The sequence below is a fragment of the Peromyscus leucopus genome, chromosome 6, assembly GCF_004664715.2.
Source record: "Peromyscus leucopus breed LL Stock chromosome 6, UCI_PerLeu_2.1, whole genome shotgun sequence".
NCBI lineage: Eukaryota > Metazoa > Chordata > Mammalia > Rodentia > Cricetidae > Peromyscus > Peromyscus leucopus.
Window position 1 is genome coordinate 10,210,357 of NC_051068.1, and position 20,194 is coordinate 10,230,550.

Below are 20,194 nucleotides of genomic sequence, written 5' to 3' on the forward strand. Positions count from 1 at the left end.
ACAGCAAACATGGCCACGCAGGGAAGAGTGACTCATGTCCACGCTGCAGATGAAAAATCCAAACTTTGGTCAAGTTAAGGCTTCAGGATGCCCACAGCTAAGAGGGGAAGAAGGATGAGTAAACGAAAACTGTAAGAAGGGGGGGAGGTGAGGGGGAGGGGGAAGGGGGGAGGGGACGGGGAGAGGGGAGAGGCAGAGAGATGGAAAAATATGGAGGCAAAGGAAGAAAGTAGGGGAGCGTTGCCCATCAGACAGGGATCCAGGAAACCTCTGCAGAGGCATTTGGCCTGTAAGACCCAAAGGTCAACGAAACCGCCGAGTGATTTCTACAAAGGCCAGGGGAGGTGTAGGTTTTAAATGAGTTGGTTCAGACAACCGCCCTCTGAGCGATGAAGGCAGGAAAAAGGAGCTGGATTGCAGAGGTATCCTGATCTAACCAGACAGAAAGCTTGGCCAGATACTTTCGTGAGCAGTGCTTCTCAAACTGCACTGTTCCGGGAATCGCCTGGGAGATTTTGAGTCTCTAATAAAGTCCAGGTAACGCTGGGCTTCCGGGAGCGTCCACACAACCTGCAAGTGAGCTCAGAAACGCGGAGGGCTAGAGCTGCACCACAGACTTCCTGGATCCGCGTGTTAACAAGATCCCCAGGTGATCCGTGCTCACATTAAACTTTGGCATCATCTTTCTAGACGATTCTCTGTTCAGGGCAAGGATCTAAAGAAGGCCTCTGGCATTGCACGCCAACAGTCGCCTTCTTTCTGGGGCTCCATATCTCCCAGGACAGAGAGATTTGTGCCCCGCACAGCAGCTTCTCCTGATCCTAAGCCAGTAGCAGCTCCGGGAGTTGCTTGCCTCATAATCCTCCTTGCTGGGCTCCTTCCCACCCCAACTCGCACTTCCCTGGGGCGCCCCAGCTGTTTCCCACCCCCACGCCTAGGCAGCTACTGTGCACAGCTGGAGCCCTTCGTGGCTGGAGCTTCGGGGCTGTGGCGGCGGGGAAAGCCAGGCGGGGGCGCCGCAGACTAGGCTGTGCGGGAGAAAACCGCGCCTGGCACGCCAGGCTCTGAGACGGCCGCGGAGAAACGCGCGGGGGAGCGCGAGCTCCGCGTGGGCTGCCCACCGCGCGGCCTCTGTGCCCCTCTGGCGCGGCCGGGCACCACGCGAGTCGGGGATCACACCCAGGAGGTGGCGCGTGTTCCCTCGATCCGTGGCCCTGCGGTACACAGCTTCCAGCCTCGAGGGCCGGTAGTCAGCCGCTGGCTTGCTCTGAGACAGAACCGGTTATCATTCCGGAGCTGGTTGGGGAGCCTGGGAGGTTCGGGTTGACGCACTACAATTTAAAACCAGCACCGCACGTTCCTGTAAACCAGCCTTTTCGTGGGCTTCTGGAATTGGGGGCAGGTGGATGTTTGAGGACTAGGGAGATGGGGCAGGATCAGTTGCTAAGAAACCTGGGATCAAAACCGCACTTTACCGAAGGGCGGCTTTTACAAGGTGGAGGAGGTGGCTGGACAGCCTAGGCCGGCCGCGGATCACCGCCTTGTGTGCTCGCCCCTGGCCGGCCCGCAGCTGGGCGCGAGCCGGCTGCAGTCGCCGCGCAGAGCGAGGATTTCGCAGGAAGAGGAGATTGTGGGGCGCGGGGTCTGCGTGCGGCCGGGAGGGGTGACCCCGCATCCCCATGCCGCTGGCCAGATACACGCAACAGCCGAGCTGGCGCCGCGCTCTCGCCTCGCAGCAGCGCGAAGCGCCGGTTCCCTGCCAGCAGCTTGGTGTTCAAGGCCAAGCCGGACGGGCGATTGAGAGTTAACACCTTTGCGTACCCGGTTGAGGCCGGGGATGCTAGCCCGGGCCCCTGCCGACACCGACCGTTTCTCCGAGGATGTCAAACAGAACCAGGAGTCTGAACATTTCCGAAAGCCTACGTGTTCTGTCTCGAGGCCCATCGGGTTTGTTCAAACTTGTGTGTGTGTGTGTGTGTGTGTGTGTGTGTGTGTGTGTGTGTGTGAACGTGCGCGCGTCTCCGCCCTCTCCTGCTCCCCTCCACTCCCACCCCGCCCTTGCGGGCCGAAGTCGTCCTATATAGCGATGATAAATATCCCTGTTGATCACTTGATTGATTACCTCCCTGAAAGGTCACGCGGGCTCGCAGTAATTTCCTTTTGCCTAAGGCTCCCTTTTCACTTTTACTCCAGCACGACAGCTCCGAGTGCACGGGATCTTTATTTTTGATTTTAACCCCTAAATGCAACCCCTCCCGAAAACAATGCAGACAAGAAAAATCGAATAAAATCAACTCGAGACCTTTCTGTACTCTCAGCCTCCCTCCCGGTCTTTACCCCTTTCTTCCTTCTGGTTCCCCGCGCCCCCTCCTACTCGGGCCCCTCCCCAGCGCCAATGTATTCTGGACACTGTTTAATAGACGAGTGTCTTGCAAGCAAACTCAGGCGTCCCTTGGGTCTGCATTTCATGTCTGTGACGCTCTCCCTTTCTCTCCTGTGGACTGAAAATTCGGATTTAAACCACTAGACAAGCTATTAATTTAGCTAGGCTACCCAGGGTCCTGAACCCAATTAATTTCTAATAATTATAGCCCAAGGGGGTTAGATAGATCTCCCTGCCTCTTTCTTTTATTGCCACACCACGCCACCGAGGTCAGCGTATAATAATAAAGTGTATATTTTGAAAGCGATCCCCAGAACAAGTGAGTTATTGCAATGAATGAAAATTGTTTCCATTTTGGCTAATTGAGCCCCTGGCCGAAAGCTGGACTCTGAGACTAAATAAAGAGAACTGTTTCATTTCAACATGAAGAAACTCCTGCCTACCTCTGGTCACCCAGAGAGAGTTTAATTTCTTAACAGCCAACCTGAAACCCAGCGTTGGGTAAACAGTATTAATAATTACATTACAATGATTAAATTAATCTTGCTGGTAGCTAGGCGAATATAGGTTGCGATTCAATAGCACGTAAAGTTCACTGCACAAAGACAATAGGCCAAGAAATACCTCCATAAAGAATTCAAACTTTCTTCCAAAGGTACTGGGGTTGGCTCAATCATAGTGCCAGGAAAGGAAAGGAAAATTTCCGGTTGCATGTACTGTATTGAAAATCGGTTCCTCGCCGTTTCTAGCACGAATTAAAGAAACAGTTGGAAAAGTGGTATACTGGTCTGTCTCTTGCTTTAATAACCTATCTGCCTTTCAACTCTCACCTCTATCTCCCAACTTCGTCAAAGAAACAAAGAAACAAACAAAAAACCCAACACACACACACACACACACACACACACACACACACACACACACGGGCAAACCCAAACAGTTAGTAAGCTCATGGATTTTTCCAAGGAGTCACTGCTTCCAGGACGCCAGCTTCTGAGGAAGAAAAGACAAGAAAAACTTAGTCCCGTGCTGCCCCCCCAGGAAACGAATTTGAGTAGAATGAGAGGCGGGTGCGTTTGCAGGGGCAGAGAAAGCATCTTCAGCGTCACCAATTTGTCGGGGGCGTCCCCACGGTCTCCACCCCCACCCCCAGCCGAGACTGCTTTGGTCTCCGAAAATGTTAGCTACTCCCCGAGGCCGGAGGCCGCAATAGAAAGTCACCTGCTGTGATCTCACGCCTGGGACTGGGACAGGTGGAAGTGACGGGGCCAGGAGCTTGGGAATGGGAACCCGCTGGGGCAGCCTGGGGACCACCGAGTAGCAGGCAGCAGGCGGTGGTGCGCAGCCTTCTGAGGGGCATTTGCTCCATCAGGTTGAACACATTTGAACTAGTAACTTAGTTCTTTTATTACTGCACACTTAGGGCAAGAAACAAGAGACTCAAAAGAAAAGAAAGGGAGAGAAAAGAAAAGAAACCAGCTTTGAAGTTTGAAAAACTTAAAAATGATCTTGTGAATACTTTGATTTATTTGTTTATTCATTTAGTTTTCTTTAATTTTAAATCTTGTTTTGTTTTGAAGAACGGTGCCACGTCTGTCTTCTCGTCTGTCTTCTCACAGTGACTTGGCTTGGGGACACAAAAGACTGTGTTTGCTCCTTCAGTTAGAAGAAGTCAGATTCAACCACTTTGGAAAGACCTTTGAGAAGGACTGAAAGATGGGAGCAGGGGTTTAAATACCAGCGGGATGAGCACCCCCAGCCATCCACCACTGCCCGACTCCTCTACCTTCTGCAAAAGTTTAAAAGACTGCTATTTTCACATCCGGGGATTTAGATGCTCTTGATTCGGCCCTGTCAGCCTCTCTCTGAAATCACCCTACCCTATAGTCAACCCCACAATTTATGCTTTCTTAACGCAAAAAAGTCCAGTGTCCAAGTGGTTCTTGTTTTTAACCTCAGAGTATGGCAATATGGTCCCTTCCTGTCTTGGAAAATTCCACTGGGTCTAACCCAGGTACTGACAGACTCCCCAGGTCTAGGTGAAGGAGCCCGTGGGGAGGAGAGAAGGGTGGCTGCTTCCCACATCAGTTTTTTATTTTAAATCTCCACAGGGTGTCCCAAGAAATGAAATATCCCGGCCAGAACTTTCTCATGTCCATGATACTGTGCTGTGCCTAGGTGCCAGGCCCAGGAGAATTCCACCTCCTTTCCAGGGAGCTCAAACACCTCTAGGTTCTGACTGCTGTGATCCTCTTGGGTTGTCTTCTAGCCTAACTAATGCTCCCCCACCCAAGTCTCTTCTAGACAAGAAGCTGCTGTATGAACCCCTTGCCTGCCGATCTAGTATGTTTCCCTACAGAATTTGACCTCTCCAGAGCTTCTCAAACCCCATACCTCTTTTTCCCCAAGAACATTTACTGGTCAGAAGAGGGACACACCTAAACAGAAAGGAGCTAGTAGATTCCGGCGATTTTCAAAGTTGTGGACCTGTGTTGACTCACATGCAGCCTTTGCACGTCCTAAAAGTGCAAGCATACACACCTGCATGCACTAGGCAGCAGCAGCTCCAGGAGGTCTTGTAAAATCCCAGATGCCTCTTGGGGGGAGGGAAGATGGCAGAATTCCCTGGTGCTCATGTGTGTGGGCACCGGAACTTTCTCCTTTGGAAGCTGTTTTACTCCTGTTCTCTGCCATTTCCTCCTTTACCTCTCTTTCTCTTCCTCATATTTCAAGGTTACACATCTGTCTCCCTTGGGGGCTGTAGCTTGGCTCTCCAGGGACCTGTATTTTACAGCTGAGTGCCCCTGGAATTACACAGCCCTGGAGAAGGAGAGGTGGTAGGTATCTTTCATTGGGATAGGTCCTGTAAGTGTTGGTTCTGGTCCACCAAAGCCAGTCGAAATTGAACCTAGATATTAACTCTCTCACAACTCCAGTCCTAGCTCAGAGAAGAATACCAACAGGTGCAACTGAGTGTTCCCAACAAGCCCACTTTCCCCCCTTTCTCTACCAGAACTGGCGCCCAGGACCGCCTTTCCTTTCCCGTTTGTTCTGACTCGAGTGTTAGGATGTGTTGTAGCAGCACTGACGGGGAAAAGACTGCTATTTTCTTTTATAGTGTCTGGCAGGATTTGCAGCAGATATTAATGGAGACATAAATAGCACGTGGAAGGTACTGAACACAACTGTTTAATGCAAGAAGGTTGTACCAAGAGAAAAATCCATACTGAGTTGGGAGTGATTCATACCTTGAACACACCTAACCCCTTGCGTCCTCATTTCTGCCTGCACACTTCATTAGTAAATTCTGTAATTAATGCACATTTCAACAATGTACTTTTTGTATTTTCTAGGTATGCGTGTGGAATTTCCCCTCTTCCTCCTTCTGGTGACCCCAGAGGTTGTAGGTTTCAGAGAGTGAGTGGAAATGGCAGGCGGGCTGCGCTGCAGGAGGAGGCCGGAAGGTGACGGCCGACCTTCGGCGAGGCAGGAGGTCTTGGATGTCAAACGTCCGAGCCCGCCGGGACCTGGGAATCAAGGGCGATTGTTGCTACTTGATGGGAACAGACTGCTGAAATGTTCCAAGGATAGCAGCTACAGTTGGTAGGACAACTAAAATCGAGAAACGGTTATTCATCCGAAGCGGAAGCCCCAGGAACTTCAGTAAGAGAGCCGCAGCGACAGCAGCTCTCTCAAGTTCAAGATGCTTCTCGCCTTCTCCAGGATAATGCGTTCACGGTCCAGCCCTCAACCTAGTTCTTTTGTAGAGGGAAAGATTTATCCTGAAGTTTTTTTCCCCTCCGCTCTTGTTTTCCTTATAGACAACGTAATTTATGGAGGAGAAAACATTAATAATAATTATAATGCAGGCTTATTGTTAACTCCCACACAGACATAGTCTTCTGCCCCACGAATCAATTCTCTGCTCAAGACTTTTCATTTCTTTTCTTTTTTCTTTTTTCCTTTGGGTGAGGTGTCTGCTCCCCTCCAGCTCCCCGCGCTCGCTCCCCGCCCCCTGCCGCCCTCCCCGTAGCTCCCTTTCTCCGCCTCCTCGGCGATTGCCATCTGACAAGATCTCCAAATCAAAGTGATAAATCGCTCCAAACTTTTTTTGGCGGCGCTGAGATGTTGGAGGGGCGTCTAGCGCGCATGTGCGAAGGTGTCCAAACTGACAATGCTAGAGATAGCGAGTGTGGATTGAGAGGAAGAGAGAGAGGGAGGGAGAGAGAGTGAAAGACCGAGTGTGGAAGTGTGTGTGCGTGCGTGAGACACACACAGAGGAGAGAGAGAGAGAGAGAGAGAGAGAGAGAGAGAGAGAGAGAGAGAGAGAGAGAGAGAGAGAGAGAAGGAGAGGGAGGGAGAGAGAGACCAAAAGAAGGAAAAGATCCAAGAAAAAAAAAAACCCAACCACCCAGCAGCGGCTGCAGGACTGGGCACAGCATGAGATCCAAAGGCAGGGCAAGGAAACTGGCCACAAGTAGGTGCAATATCCCTTTTCTATTGGCTTTCCCCCCTCCTCTGCCATCTTGCATATCTGTCTCTAGCGCTCGGGGAGAGAGCGCGGGCTGCTTTGGCGTGGGGCCTCGGGGTGGAAGGCAAGCCCCGCGCTGCCTGCAGCCCGAGCAACCTGCCGATTGCAGCCTCAGCGCCCGGGCTCCTGCTCTAGGCGCAGTGGAGCCGCGGTAGCCCTAAGCCCCGCACCAGGACCAGCTGTGGCAACTCCGGGGTGGGGGTGGGGGCAGCCAAAAGCTGGGTGGGAGGGAGGAGAGCGCGCGAGAGTGAGCGCGAAGGGGTGGGGGGGGGAGAGGAGAGTGTGTCCCCCTCCCCTCCCTTCCCCCCAGGCGGGGGAGAGTCGCCTCTGGCCAACCAGCTAGTCCCCGGAGCGGGAGGAGGGGGAGCAGGGGTGGGGGGGCGGGCAGGGGAAGGGCGCCTTTCCGAGGCTCGGTTTGTTTCTGGGCTTTCGAATGGGTGGCGGGCTCCGAGGGAGCCGCGGTGGCGGCGGCAGCGGCGGCGGCTGGCGGCCGCGATGGAGTTGGGAAAAGTTGCGAGGCAGCCGCTTGCAAGTTGCGCGGGCGATCCGGGCTGCGCCGAGCCGCGGCTGCGGTAGTGGGCGCTGTGCGCTTGGTCCTTGTGCGCGGCGGCGTGTGCGGCGCGGCGGGAGCCCCGGGAAAGGGGAGGCGGGGGGGGGGGGGGGTCCTGGGGCTGGGTGGGTGGGGGGCGGTGAGCGCTGGCCGCGCCGAGCACCGGGTTCCGCGGAGCCACTCGGCAGGTGGGGAGAGAGGAGGCCCGGCCAGCGCGCTCAGGCTCCGGCGTGGAGGGCGCGCGGCCAGCCGCGAAGGCGGCGCAGACAAGGCCGAGAGGGCGCGCTCCGACCCGAGAACCCCGGGCTGGCTGGGCGCCGAGTGACCCCCAGGGGGCGGGCTGTCGGAACTTGGGGCCGCCGAGAGGGCGCAGCTCAGCCTGCGGCTCTCTTTCTGGGTGCAGCCGGGGTCCCGGGTCACTCATCCTCCCCGGCGCCCTCTGCCTGCCCGGAAAGGAGCAGCCTCGGTCACACGGGACTAGGGCTGTGGGGTTTGGGGCCAGGGGCGACGGGACTCCCATCCCCCACTCTTTCAGCGGAGGGCTTGGGTGACACGCCGGGACAGTGTAGGATGGGAAGCGTCGCTTAGCCGGGATTACTAGGCGACTGGGCTGGGTTTGTTCACACGCTTCTGCCCTGCGTCGAAGGGGACCCGGCGGGCAGCCGGCAGCGTTCTCCCTCGGTGTCAGAACTGCTTCGGGAAGGGACCGGCCAGGCCGCCCTTGGCTCTCACACTTGGACTTGAGGAATCCCGAACTCTCTGATTGTTTTGTTTCGGACCAGAGAGACGAGAGATGGTACGTGGGTAGTATGTTTTCCCCAGCGAAGTCCCTAAGCGCCCCCCACCCCCGTTCCCTTGCACATTGTAACTGGGGGCTGGAGGCGCTCTGTGCCGCACACCGGGCGCGCCTTGGCATCGCGGCGCCGGCCACAGTCGCAGCCCCACTTAGCGCCCTGCGTTCCAGGCGTGGAGTCTCCAGCGAGGTGGCGACGCCGTCCTCCCAGGCGCCTTTCCAGAGCTTCAGCTGTTCGGAACTGGTGCGGCGCACTCACACACTCCCTAGCGGCATCTTTTCCCTCGGAACTCAGGTCGTGGGGATCAACCCAAACACAGGGCCGCCTGCCTCAGCAGTCAGCCGGCTTCTTTCTCTGCTACTGCCGCTCAATTCACTTCGCTGCAGCAGTGTAAAGTGCACCACGGAGCTGTTTTTCTGTTGGCTCTTCATTGAGCCCGATGTCTTGTTTATTTTCATCCGAGAGGGAATAAATGCACACATGCTTGATGGCTTTGAGGCTTCAAAGATTAGGTGTGTGTGTGTGTGTGTGTGTGTGTGTGTGTGTGTGTGTGTGTAAGAGAGAGAGAGAGAGACAGAGAGAGAGAGAGACAGAGAGAGAGAGAGAGACAGAGAGAGAGAGAGAGAGAGAGAAGGCGGGGAGATCGTTTCAACTGAGCAGCAAGTTGTGAAATAAAAGCCCAAGCAAGGCTTTACACTGTGCCTGGTTGCCCGGCATCCGACGAAGCGAAAGCAGAACGCAAAACCCTTCGAATTTTCTTAAGCATCTCCCCCACCCCCCGCCCTAGTCATTTTAATCACTAAGCAAGCGGTACACCGTGCAGCACACTCAACGTCCGGAGGCTGAGCCTCGTTTCTGATCTGATGGGACTTGTCAGTCACCGCATGTGAGACACATTGATTTTGTCTCGTGTGGATAAGGACGCCCATGTGCTTCCTAGAGAGCAGACCCCAGCCTTAGGAACTTCTCCTGCTGAGCCCCAGGTTCCCACTAACAGGGCTTTACTGCTTCAGCTGCCTTCCTGAAACCGGCGCTGCTGTGCGTTTCTCAGCTACGGTCTGTGCAATAAAGGAAATCATATCAAAACTACAGATTTTTCTATTTTAAAGCACGATTTCCTTTCGCCGAACTGCGCGTGGCAGGGGTGGCTGGTGACCCCTGTGGTGCGACCATACATCGGAAACTTAACTGCTTTCTTCCTTTGCCTTTTCTCTTCTCTTCTCTTCTTTCATTTCCTTCCTTTTCCTTTCCTTTCCTTTTCCTTCCTGAGTTTGGAAGAGGTAATATAACCAGAATATCTGAAACAAAACAAGACAAAACCAATTTACTGAAATCGTGGCAAATGTAAGCTTTACAAGGGAAACAGAACACACAGAAACAGCTCTTTCTCCAGTAGCTGATTATTCTTTTTTGTCTTTTGTGTACGACTTCGGTGGATGTCAGTTTAGCTTGGTCTTGGCTAAAGCACAGGAGCCCATGGTCAGAGACTACATACCTTGAAAATCCTTCCTGATGTTACACGAACAGATTGAATGCACAATCTCGAGTCTAACTTACAGGATTTAGTTTTACACAATACTTGAAACTGATAATTTCGTTGTAAACCATATGAGAAAACATAAACGTTTAAAATAAAAAAGGGAAAAGCAAGAAAATTGAAATACGTACTGTCTAAAACCTTTGACTAAATTTGCATCTTCAAGAAAAGAAAACTAAATAAGCCAAGCCCACTCTGGCAGCCAGGAGACTCCCCAGCCGTTTTATTTGGGGTGTGTGGAGCAGCTAGCGAAGCACCTGGGCCTTGCCAGAAATTCCAATTGCCACTCTCTTCAGGATTGGGAAGGAAGTGAGGTAGAGTCTGCCGCTTCGTCTAGAGCCTAAAATACTGAAGGGAAACCCACTCCACTTTTCCAAAGTACCAGCCTGCAGGGTTTCAATCAAATCACGGAACAAATTGCATCCAGTAACCCCCCTAGTTGCAGACGCAGAAGGCAAAGAGATTATCAAAACCCTTGCGGTGGCGGGAGGCACTTGTTACTTCTGTACTTGATCTTTGTTTGAAAACAGGTTCCGAAGTAGGAAAGGTACATGCCAGTTCTGCCTCCCCCGTTTAAACTCGTCCTCGCAGGCCAGCACCGAGGATTCTAAAGACAGTTCACAGCCGGGCTCAGGCTGGACTCCTTACTACCTTAAGTTGTACCGAGACACAGCTTTGCTTTCAAGTATACGTTTATTTGTTTATTCCAGGCTGCTTCGGAGCAGGAAAAATAGTTCTCCCGGTGGAGGTTGAGGCCCCTTCTAGAAAGGCATTTCAATTGCCATTATTTGATCATTATCCTGGCTTAGGATTTTTTTAAATTTCATTTGGCACTTCGAGGCACCATTTCGCCGCGTTTCGCACCCCCTCTTGGATCTGTGTTTAGGGGAAGGTTAATTATGCCCTTCCTTATCTCCTCATCCCCAACACTGTGGGAGAGGATGTTCATTAGCTGCGGCCTTATGTGCCAGGACTGAGAGTTTCAGGTTTGGGCGACTGCGTGCCCCGGGCGGTCCCCCCCCCGCCCCCCCCCCCCCCCCCGCGTCTAAGTCTGAGCGAGCTTGTGAGTTTTGAGGATAGCCCCATCTCATGCTTTCTTAGTCAATGTCTCTCCCTTACGCTGAGGCCTACTCTCCTGTACAGACACACTCAAAGTGCAGGGCGATTGTGGAATAGAAATTAACAAGTCTCCCCACCCCCCTCTTCCTTTGAAGTTGAAGGTGGGTCTTGTAAGCAGTTTCTTTTTAAACATCTGAGCGTTTGAGAGTTTATTTTGTTTTGCTTTTGGAATTTGGGGGGCAGGGAGGTAACTGAGGCTACAGCCAGGACCAGAGCAGGAAGGCCACAGCTGATGACTCCTGGCTTAGTCTAACCTGGGCCAGAGGAGCTAGAGGGCAGGATTGGTAGCTCCCTGTGCTCCTACCTTGGCTCCTACCTTACCTCTCTCCAGACACCCCACCACCACCCATACCCCGGAGTGCCTCGCTGGCATGCACGCCAAAAAGTAGAGGGATTTGACTTGTCTGGTCACAGGCTCTTCTAGGTTCTTAACGCACTGGGAGCTAGACAGAGCTCAGTTCTTTATAGTCGGTGACAGCCCACTCCTCTTCTTTTCCAAAGTGCTGGGTGCAGAGAAAACTGGTCCTCCTGGGGAGTTCGGGTGGGGCAGGGAAAGCCCCAGGGATGAAGGAGGCAGAGCTACCTCAGAGCATGCTGCCCCCAGTCCCTTCCAGTCCCTCTGCCTCCCCAGACTTCTTATTTGAGCTCAAGGCTTTGATTAAATAGTGCACTCCCACTTCAACCCCAGGGTGCTGAGTGTCTGGTGCACCACTTGCCTTGAGCATTGTTTGCCGCGGCGACAGACAGCATATGCAACCTGTGCGTGAAAACTCTCCTAGTCCTGTCCCGGTTCTGGAACTTTCTGTGCACACCCTCATTTGTTCAACTCCCTCTGCAGGGCATTCCCTGAGGCGTTCTGGGCTGGGGGCATGGGCCAGGAGGAGACAAGGATGCCAAGCACTATTTTCTGGAGTGATGCTTAACCCTTTCTGGACCGGAAGCTGCTGTCCAGGCATTTCTGTAGCAGCCTGTGGGTCTGCTTTTCCTTCTGATGTGAATCAGTAGTTCCTTCACCATTTCCCCACCCCACTTGCCAGAATCCTTTTTCCAAAATTAGATTCCTTCCCTCTCCCCACTCTCTGGCCTCCTGAGGAGTTTAATGGGATTTTCAAGGAACTTGTCCACATAAAGAGGACAGTACTGGGGGGAGGACCAGAGAGGGGCAAAATGCTTCTTCCAGACTCTCTTTTGCACACACATTGGTAACCCCACCCTTAGCATACACAGAGGAAATAATTCTTGTTCACTGATTTTATTTACTTACCATGCACGAAACTTCTGAGGAGTTTCTGCACAGGGGAGAAACTGTTTACAAAACTCTGTGGAAGTGTGACACACTGCTCCAGCTCAGCACTAAAGAGTTAAGCGCACTTGCCCTCTCCTCACTGGAAGTACCCTGGTTGGGGCAGATTAGTTGAGTGTGGCTCAGATACTGATGTGTGTATAGCTAATGGCTCCTGCCTTTTTAGTTCAAGTGGGAGGAGAGAGAGGCCTGGATTCCTAGTCCAATGGGTCCCTCTGGAGACCAGGTCCTGGCTCCTGGCCAGTTCTGTACAATGTCAACATTGAATATTTGAATTCCCAGACTCCATTTAACAAGTTTCTAAATAAATAAACTCATTGTGTGTCTGTGTTTAAAATTATTTCACCTCTTTCATAAAAGCTTATTACATTGGTCTTGCAAGTTGATTTTCAAAAAATAAAACAAAACAAACAAACAAACAAACAGAATTTAAGGCATTTTTGAACAGCTAGAACCCCACAATATGTATGTATTGCAAAGTCATTCTCATACTTGGGCATGGGTAGAGGCTCATTAGAGGTCGAGGTATCTGTGTGACGTGATAGCAAATCAGAATAAAATAAAACAAAATAAAATAATTAAAGAAAAAGTTCAGAAAGATAGCAACTTACAATTAAATAAATAAAATAGAATACAATAAGTTCAGAAAGTCAGTGAAAGAGTAATAATATCTAAAGGGAGTGTGCAGTTCTGTGAATTCAGTGCCTTGAGTTATTTGATAGTTTGGAACACTGAGTTCTTCAGGTTTTTCCTGATTTCTATGGCTATGAATAGACTTTCCAACCCTCAAAACTTCAAAAGCAAGTATAGGACCCTACTTATGGAATTTTGTTTCTGGGCACTTTCCTTGTCTCTGTGTAAGCTGGACAGACTAGATACATGTACACTGTCCCAGTGTTTCAGTTTGGGCAAAAGAACAATATGGACCTGACAGTTTTCCTCATTTCTCAGCATTTTTGGACAACCACATAGTGTTTTGTGCAGATGAGAGCACCATGCCATGTTGTTCTAAGAAGTACTTCCCCCCCCCTTTTTTCTTTTTAAGAAAAGCAAGTTCCAGGTCTTTTGCAAGTGTGGACTCCATCTGGAGTTGTTAGGAAAGAAAGTGGAATTTGCTTGAATTTATTTGTGTAAAGTCCATTATTAAAAAGAATGGGTTTTGAAAGGGCACATAGCAAAACCCGTAACATTTAGCTGGTAACGTGGAGACCTCAAAGCCAAGGGAAAAATACCACCAACGCATGCAAACCCCGAAATAGATTACAATGACCTCAGCCATTTTCATTTTCAGAAATAATAGCCATGATTAAAATGGGGGAGAGTTCGGCTTGGAACTGAGCTCTTCTGCATTATTGTAAAAGTTCTTTTGTCATTAAAGAACTGTTTCATTATAGAGGGAGGAAAAGCAACTGAATTTTTAATCAAATTCCTGACTCTTCAAAAGTGTTCGTTCTGGTATTACTTTAATTTTGATTTTAGGTATTCTTATTCAACAACAAACATGTTTTTGGTTTGTGTGTTCAGTCCAATCACTGGCTACTAATTTTATTATAATTTTAAAGGATAAATTATGTAGAAAATAGATTTTATTAATTCTTTTATTAAGTAGCTGCTTAAGAATCAATGACTGTGTCACAGAGAGACCTGGGGAGGATTTTAGCCTTGTTAAGAATCTGCCTGAGGATCCAATTTTGTACATCGGTGTTGTTCAAGCAATGGTATTTATGAAAGTCCTTCAGTACAGCTCTTGGTATGGTTTGGTGATATTTTATACAGCAAATATTAATGAAGTCCTGCTGTGTGGTAGGCCCCCATGTTCGGCAATGCATGGTTTCAGCTTGCATGAGCATTTAAATGTGCACAACAGTGTTTGAATTGAGTGTGATCCCTGATTCAATAGCCAGGTCAGCTTCAAGCTATTGGATGCCTCTTGTGAAATGAGAGCAATAATACTACCCTCCCTGGGCATCTTTACTTGTGAAGTGGGAATAATCATACCATTCTCTCTGGGCTCTTTATTTGTGAAGTGGAAGTAATAATACCATCACATGAGTGTTCATCAGGTGAATGTTTGCCAAGTACCTAAGCCTCAATCAATCAATCAATCAATCAATCAATCAATCAATCCATCCATCTTAATTATTTCCTGTCTGATTTATTAATTAAAATTTCTGAAGAGGAAATACTCTCCCCTAGTTTATGTTTTTATCCAACCTCAGTTTTAGAAGTATTTATATGCCCGTAGGAAGCATCTTGTTTGTCTTTTCAGTAAGTTATACTCCCCTAGGTAAAAGGAGATTTCATATAAAATTTGGACACATTGTAATTGAGGACAAACTAGGTAAAAAATTTATTGTGAACATTTGAGAAGTTTGTTTATTCTTCGTGTGTGTGTGTGTGTGTGTGTGTGTGTGTGTGTGTGTGTGTGAATATACACGTACATGCTTGTTTGTGTTTTGATAGGTGAAATACTTATCCCAAAATCTGGTATCTGACCATTTATCTAGAAAGAGAATCTTTGAGAGCAATGTTGTGTCTTTCTATCCATGCTGTTCATCATTAATTGGTTAAATAACAACAGAAGACCAAACTGAAGCACCCCTTCCTCCCTAGTAGCCACAGGGCACCAATCTTTATTTCTTATTTAACCCAATTCTTTGATTTGTGGGCTAGGGTTTGGGGGAAGCAGACCGTTAGGAGACAGTGTGGTTCTCCACGGTGGGAGAAGAACTCATTTGGCTGATGGTATTCAGAGGAAAAGTTGGCCCCTGCCTTTCAGGGAAGGTCTGGAGGGCACATCCTGCACATTTGCCACTGAAGAGTCTAACTGATTTTAAAGACCCAAACCTAAGGGAGATGGAGAAACTTTCTGAGTATTGACTATATTATCTGATGGGAATGGCTTTCTTAGTGAGGAAAGTTACATATGTTCAGAGGGCATTTGAAAATAAACACATTAATCATGTGTTGTATTGCTAGTACAGGTATAGGTGAATAAAAATTTAAATTAGGCTCTGAGGATTGGAAGGGAGGAGCAGTGGTGCAGTCCTAATAAAATGGATACTGTTAACGAAAGTTGGCCCGAACAGCTCATTTATATCAAGGAGACCATCAGTGGACTCTTCAATGAATGCTTTCACATCAGATAACGTGGTTGGGATATTGCCATACATAAAGAGGTGTGTTTGAGCAGTAGTGAGCCATGCTTATAAGCAGTACCCGTGAGTTCTTAGATACTTGGCTCCCGATTTTCTACACAATGCTAAGATCTAAATTCTTTACACTCTGAGCCTGGGTGACTCTGAGCTTTGGTTCTGGTTCAGATCCTGGCTCAGCTGCTCACTAGCTGGCTGAAATGAAGGCAAACACCTTAATCACTCTGTGTTCCAGCTTCCTTCCTTATGAACGGGGGGCAGTTATATTACATGAGCTTTGACTAACCAATGGATTTAGGACTTATTAAGTGGAATACAAGCACAACATATGTTCATTGTATTTCATTAACTTCTTTCTGTCCTCAGCTTAACACTGCTCATTCGGTCTGCTCTTCTCACCCCCTGACCAGCTACCCTTGCATCTCTCCCTTCCAGTTCTTTGCTACGATTATGCCATAGCCCGTCAATCAATCGATACCGCCCTTTTACTATTAATATTGAGCTCTCTTGGATTCTATCTAAATTCTCACTTACTCCTGCTCTCTCTGAAGCACGCCCAGAGACATGCCTCCTCTATGACATTTCATTCCAATGTAGAGAATTAACATAGGATGACTTGGGAATTTTATCTTTATCCTGCATATCCCCTTTTCCTGGCTTAACTGCAAAGCTCTTGCAGAGCCCTTTTCTGATCTATGTTTTCTTCCAGCCTCGCGTAGGCAGTTATCAATACGATTAGCAATGGTGGCCAGTGCTGGGCCTTGGATTATGCAAACACCTTCAGTTTCTTTGCCTGGGAAACCTGCACAGTTAGGTGACGTCAACACTGGGATTCTGGGATAGTGGACACTTCTGGGATGTGGGTGCATAGTAAACCCACAGTTGGCCCCTTTTGACAGTGATAAACCACCTGGAAAGCATATTGAAAAGTGGGTATTATTTATAATTTCACCAATAGTACCCCTCATTTTGCCAGGGCAGGTATGCCCCCTGGCTCCTCACTTAAGTCACACTTGACCTTAAACTCTGCACTTCATCTGAAGCTGTAGCATGTTAGTGGAATCGAGGTAGACAGTGAAGATATTAGTGAACTCACGGAATTCCGAGATATTAGTTTCACAGAAGTCATCAGAAACCACATTTTTACATAAATCCTGACCCCAATTTAGACAGTATTAATACACAGTATAGTAAAAAGAACTTTTGGTATATTTTAATGCTCTTTTGTGACTAAGGATTCTTTCATACAGTTTAAGCTTGCCAGATGATGATGTACTTACTGAATCTTGTTTTACTGGAGTTAGATGAACCCCACTCTTGCCGCTTTGCCCCGCTCAGAGACGTGCAAGACTGACTTCTCCATGTGTCCTCGCTCTCACTCCCAGTTTCACAACCATCTCATTTCTATGGAGAAAACAGAATCATTCCTTAGACAGCTCTGCTCAAACGTGTGTGTGTGTGTGTGTGTGTGTGTGTGTGTGTGTGTGTGTGTGTGTGTCTACCTACCCACACAGGTGTACACGGAGGCCAGAGATCAGTTTTAGGTTGTGTTTCTCAGTTGCTTCTGTGCCTTATTTTGAGACGAGGTCTCTTGCTGAACTAGAAGAACAGCTTTTTGTCTAGAATGGCTGAGCAGTGCACCTGTGGGATCTTCGTGTCTCTGCCCCCAGTACTGGAGTTATGGACATACGTACAGTCATGTGTGGTTTCCATTTGTGTGCTGGGGGTCCCAGCTCAGCTCCTTATGCACAGCAAACACTTTGCCCACAGAGCTGTTTCCCAAGCCCAGACCCTCCTTGAAATGAGGGCATAGACTATGAACCACAGCTTTCATGCCTCTCTGTGGAACACAGATCATCTTTGGTGGGAGGCATACAATTAAGTCATGATAGAATGTTAATAAAGCAAATAAAGGGAGGAAATGGCAGTCTCCATGTCTGTTAGGGTTGTGCTTTGTGACCTTCTTCTGGATCCCAGACTTCTGAGACAATCTGGTAAAAGTATGGAACCTTTTTCTAGAAGATACCTGAATACACAGACATTTTCATACCACTTTGAGAGGTCATGGACTTCCAAATTCCAGTCATGAGTATTAAGGAGGTTTACCTCTTCGCCCTGGTATACTATTATGTAAGACCATAAGGTCCTCAACAATCTTTTAAAATTACCTTAGAATTGTTATTTTTATCACACAATTTACCCTCAATATATACCTAAAAGACTGTGTTATGTAGAAAGTGCAAGTTTTTTTAAAATTGTTGCTGTGTATCACCTGCTGATATGTACCACTCACCTCTCATCTCTCAGTGAAAATTCCTGCACTTACCCTGTTCACACAATAGCTATTAGCACACACACACACACATACACACACACACACACACACATTTATGACTTGCTTTTCCCTTTTTGAACTTAAACGTATATCTCAGAGCCTTTCTTTCTTCCACACACGCCGTTCTAACTCACTCCTCTCTGCTGTTTGGACCTAACACACTGTGTTCGACCAGTCCTCCAGAAGGACACTGCGGTAGTTTTCAGGTTTCAGAAAAGAACAGACAGGGAAGTTCCCCTAGCTGGGGCTTCGAGGGAAACTGAAAGCAGTCTACAGTGGAAGCAGGCTTGCAGTTCCGGGTGAAGTGTGCAGGCTCTGAGATGCCAGCACAGCGGGCTGGCTGGAGGTCACAGAGGGCTGCCTCACCCTGTCAGGGCACATCTGATTTTCAAGCATCTTTACTCTCCTCCTCCCCCCACCCCTACTGGAGGATCAAGGGTCTAACCCCAGAGCCAAGGTGCATCTTTGAAAGACTCACGGTGATCTAGCTGAGATTTCAAGCTTAAGGAATTTCTTTGGATCTCATCTTTCTGCCCCATTTGCATTTTCTCCTGCTGTGTGGAACAGGCTGTAGTTGAATCAATACCCACAGTCCAGCAAGTTGTCAGGGTTTGACGGTTTTTATTTTTGTTTTGTAATTTCCTTATTGAGGTGGTGGTACATTATCATCACACTGCCCTATCCGGTGAGCATACTTTAAGCTAATGGACTGAGTAAGCGAGACAGGTTGTCTGAAGCCAATAGAAACTTTCTTTGATATTCTTAAAAAATCACCTATAATAATTTCTAGCCTATGAATTGGAAAGACCATTTAGATAGCAAATATTTTCAACTGGGTAACCAGTCTACAGGAAAAGTTTTATAATGGAAACTATCTCTTACTTATAACTATAGCATTAAAAAGTGACAGTATAATGTTCCACACTAAAGACCGTCAGCTGCGAAATTCCATTTTATTATAAGTTATAAACCAGGATAGGGAGATTTCTGAAGGGTGACTTTCTTTGGCAATGTTGCCGATTAAATATGAAAAAGTCCTGAAAAAAATTAATTCAACTCATTTGCTTACACAAAAGCGCGCGCGCGCGCGCGCGCGCACACACACACACACACACACACACACACACAAGGGAGGGAGAGCTGGTTTGGTTCTGTTGGTAACTACTTTGCTTATTAAAGTGCATTGGATTATATGAGACTAAAACTATACTGGATATTTTAGATTAGGTTTGCACAGATACCACTCAAGGAATTAAAATACAGCCATAAAATCTTTTAATGAATTAATTTACTTAAATTGTGATTCCTTAGAGTATAGAATTGGTTAATGAGTTCATTTTTTAGTTGTGTGTGGTATATGCAGTAAGGTTGTTCCATGGGGGCATGGAACAATGTTCATAGATAACATTTTGCAAAATACATTTTAATTTATATCAATCTATTTATTGAGCCAATAAATAGTTGTAGAGTGCCTGGGATGGATGGCATGACAAAAATCTGACAAACCGTTTCCCAGAACATTTAAAAGATGTGCACATAGCTTGATCATAGTTTGTAAGTAGAGAGCACAACTATGTCTTGTTGCTATTTACCAGTAACTACAAAGTAGTTTTGCGAGCTTGGGGCACTGGATCCTGTATCACTCTTTGTTCCAATCTTTTTGTTACCATGTGCCTGGGACGCTTTGGTGCTGTCTGTGGATTAGGGTCTTCCGTCTGAAAATATAACTAGGTTGTTTCTTTCCACACCTGTCAGACACAGAAGCCTTTGCCTGCTTTACCCAACCACTCACATCTTCATGTGGGGACAGTTTTTGTTTAAGATATTTAAAGACAAAACCCAGGTTATTTATAAATTCTGTGCTGTTGGTGACCACTGCCCATGCATTCATGCAGCAAATGTTTATTGATCTCTTAAATTTTTGGGGAAGGGAAGACAAGAGACAAGAATTTGGACAAGGCCTCTGCCCACATGGAGCTCACATTATGGAGGAGACAAAGGCATTGGTCCGAATTGCCAGTCGTTGCTTGAGTTACAAGGAAGCAGTGCTGGGTTTTATTAGGAAGCAGCGCATCAGCGTCAGAAATGTGTGTGGCGGCCAGAGAACAGACTCCGGTGTCTCACTTCCCACGTCGCTGAGACAGGGTTTCTTTGTTGTTTGCTCTTGCATATGCCAAGCCAGTTGGCCCTCACAAGCTTCACAAGCTTCAGGGGATTCTCCCGTTTCTGCCTCCCATCTCTCTGTAGGAGCACTAGAGTTACAGACATGCACTAACATACCCAGTATTACATGACTTCTGGGGATTTGAACTTGGGTCTTCAGGCTTGTTGGGGCAAGTAATTTAGTTTCTGAGCTCCATAGGGAATCTGTCTTGTGTGCTTGATGGGTGGCACACAGATGCTTGGAGAGCTGCAGACACACACACTTACTTTGTTCTTAATTCTCGCCAGAAGCCGCAAAGCATCAATGTTATAAATGAGTAAGAT

At 48.2% G+C, this 20,194-nt stretch overlaps 1 protein-coding gene across 7 annotated transcripts in view; it reads left to right on the plus strand.

Moving 5' to 3' along the window:
* Positions 1–6,423: 6,423 nt before the first annotated feature.
* The window catches only part of Mecom (MDS1 and EVI1 complex locus), a 558,637-nt gene continuing 544,866 nt past the window's right edge, over positions 6,424–20,194 (plus strand). For 3 of the 7 annotated variants that reach the window (XM_028872626.2, XM_028872625.2, XM_028872627.2), the window contains exon 1: positions 6,429–6,860. In XM_028872626.2, the coding sequence (XP_028728459.1) occupies positions 6,824–6,860 (37 nt within the window). In that variant the 5' untranslated portion in view covers positions 6,429–6,823. Of the gene's footprint in view, positions 6,861–20,194 lie in introns of all 7 variants that reach the window. The other 4 variants (XM_028872628.2, XM_028872624.2, XM_037206526.1 and 1 more) reach the window with 4 other exon arrangements.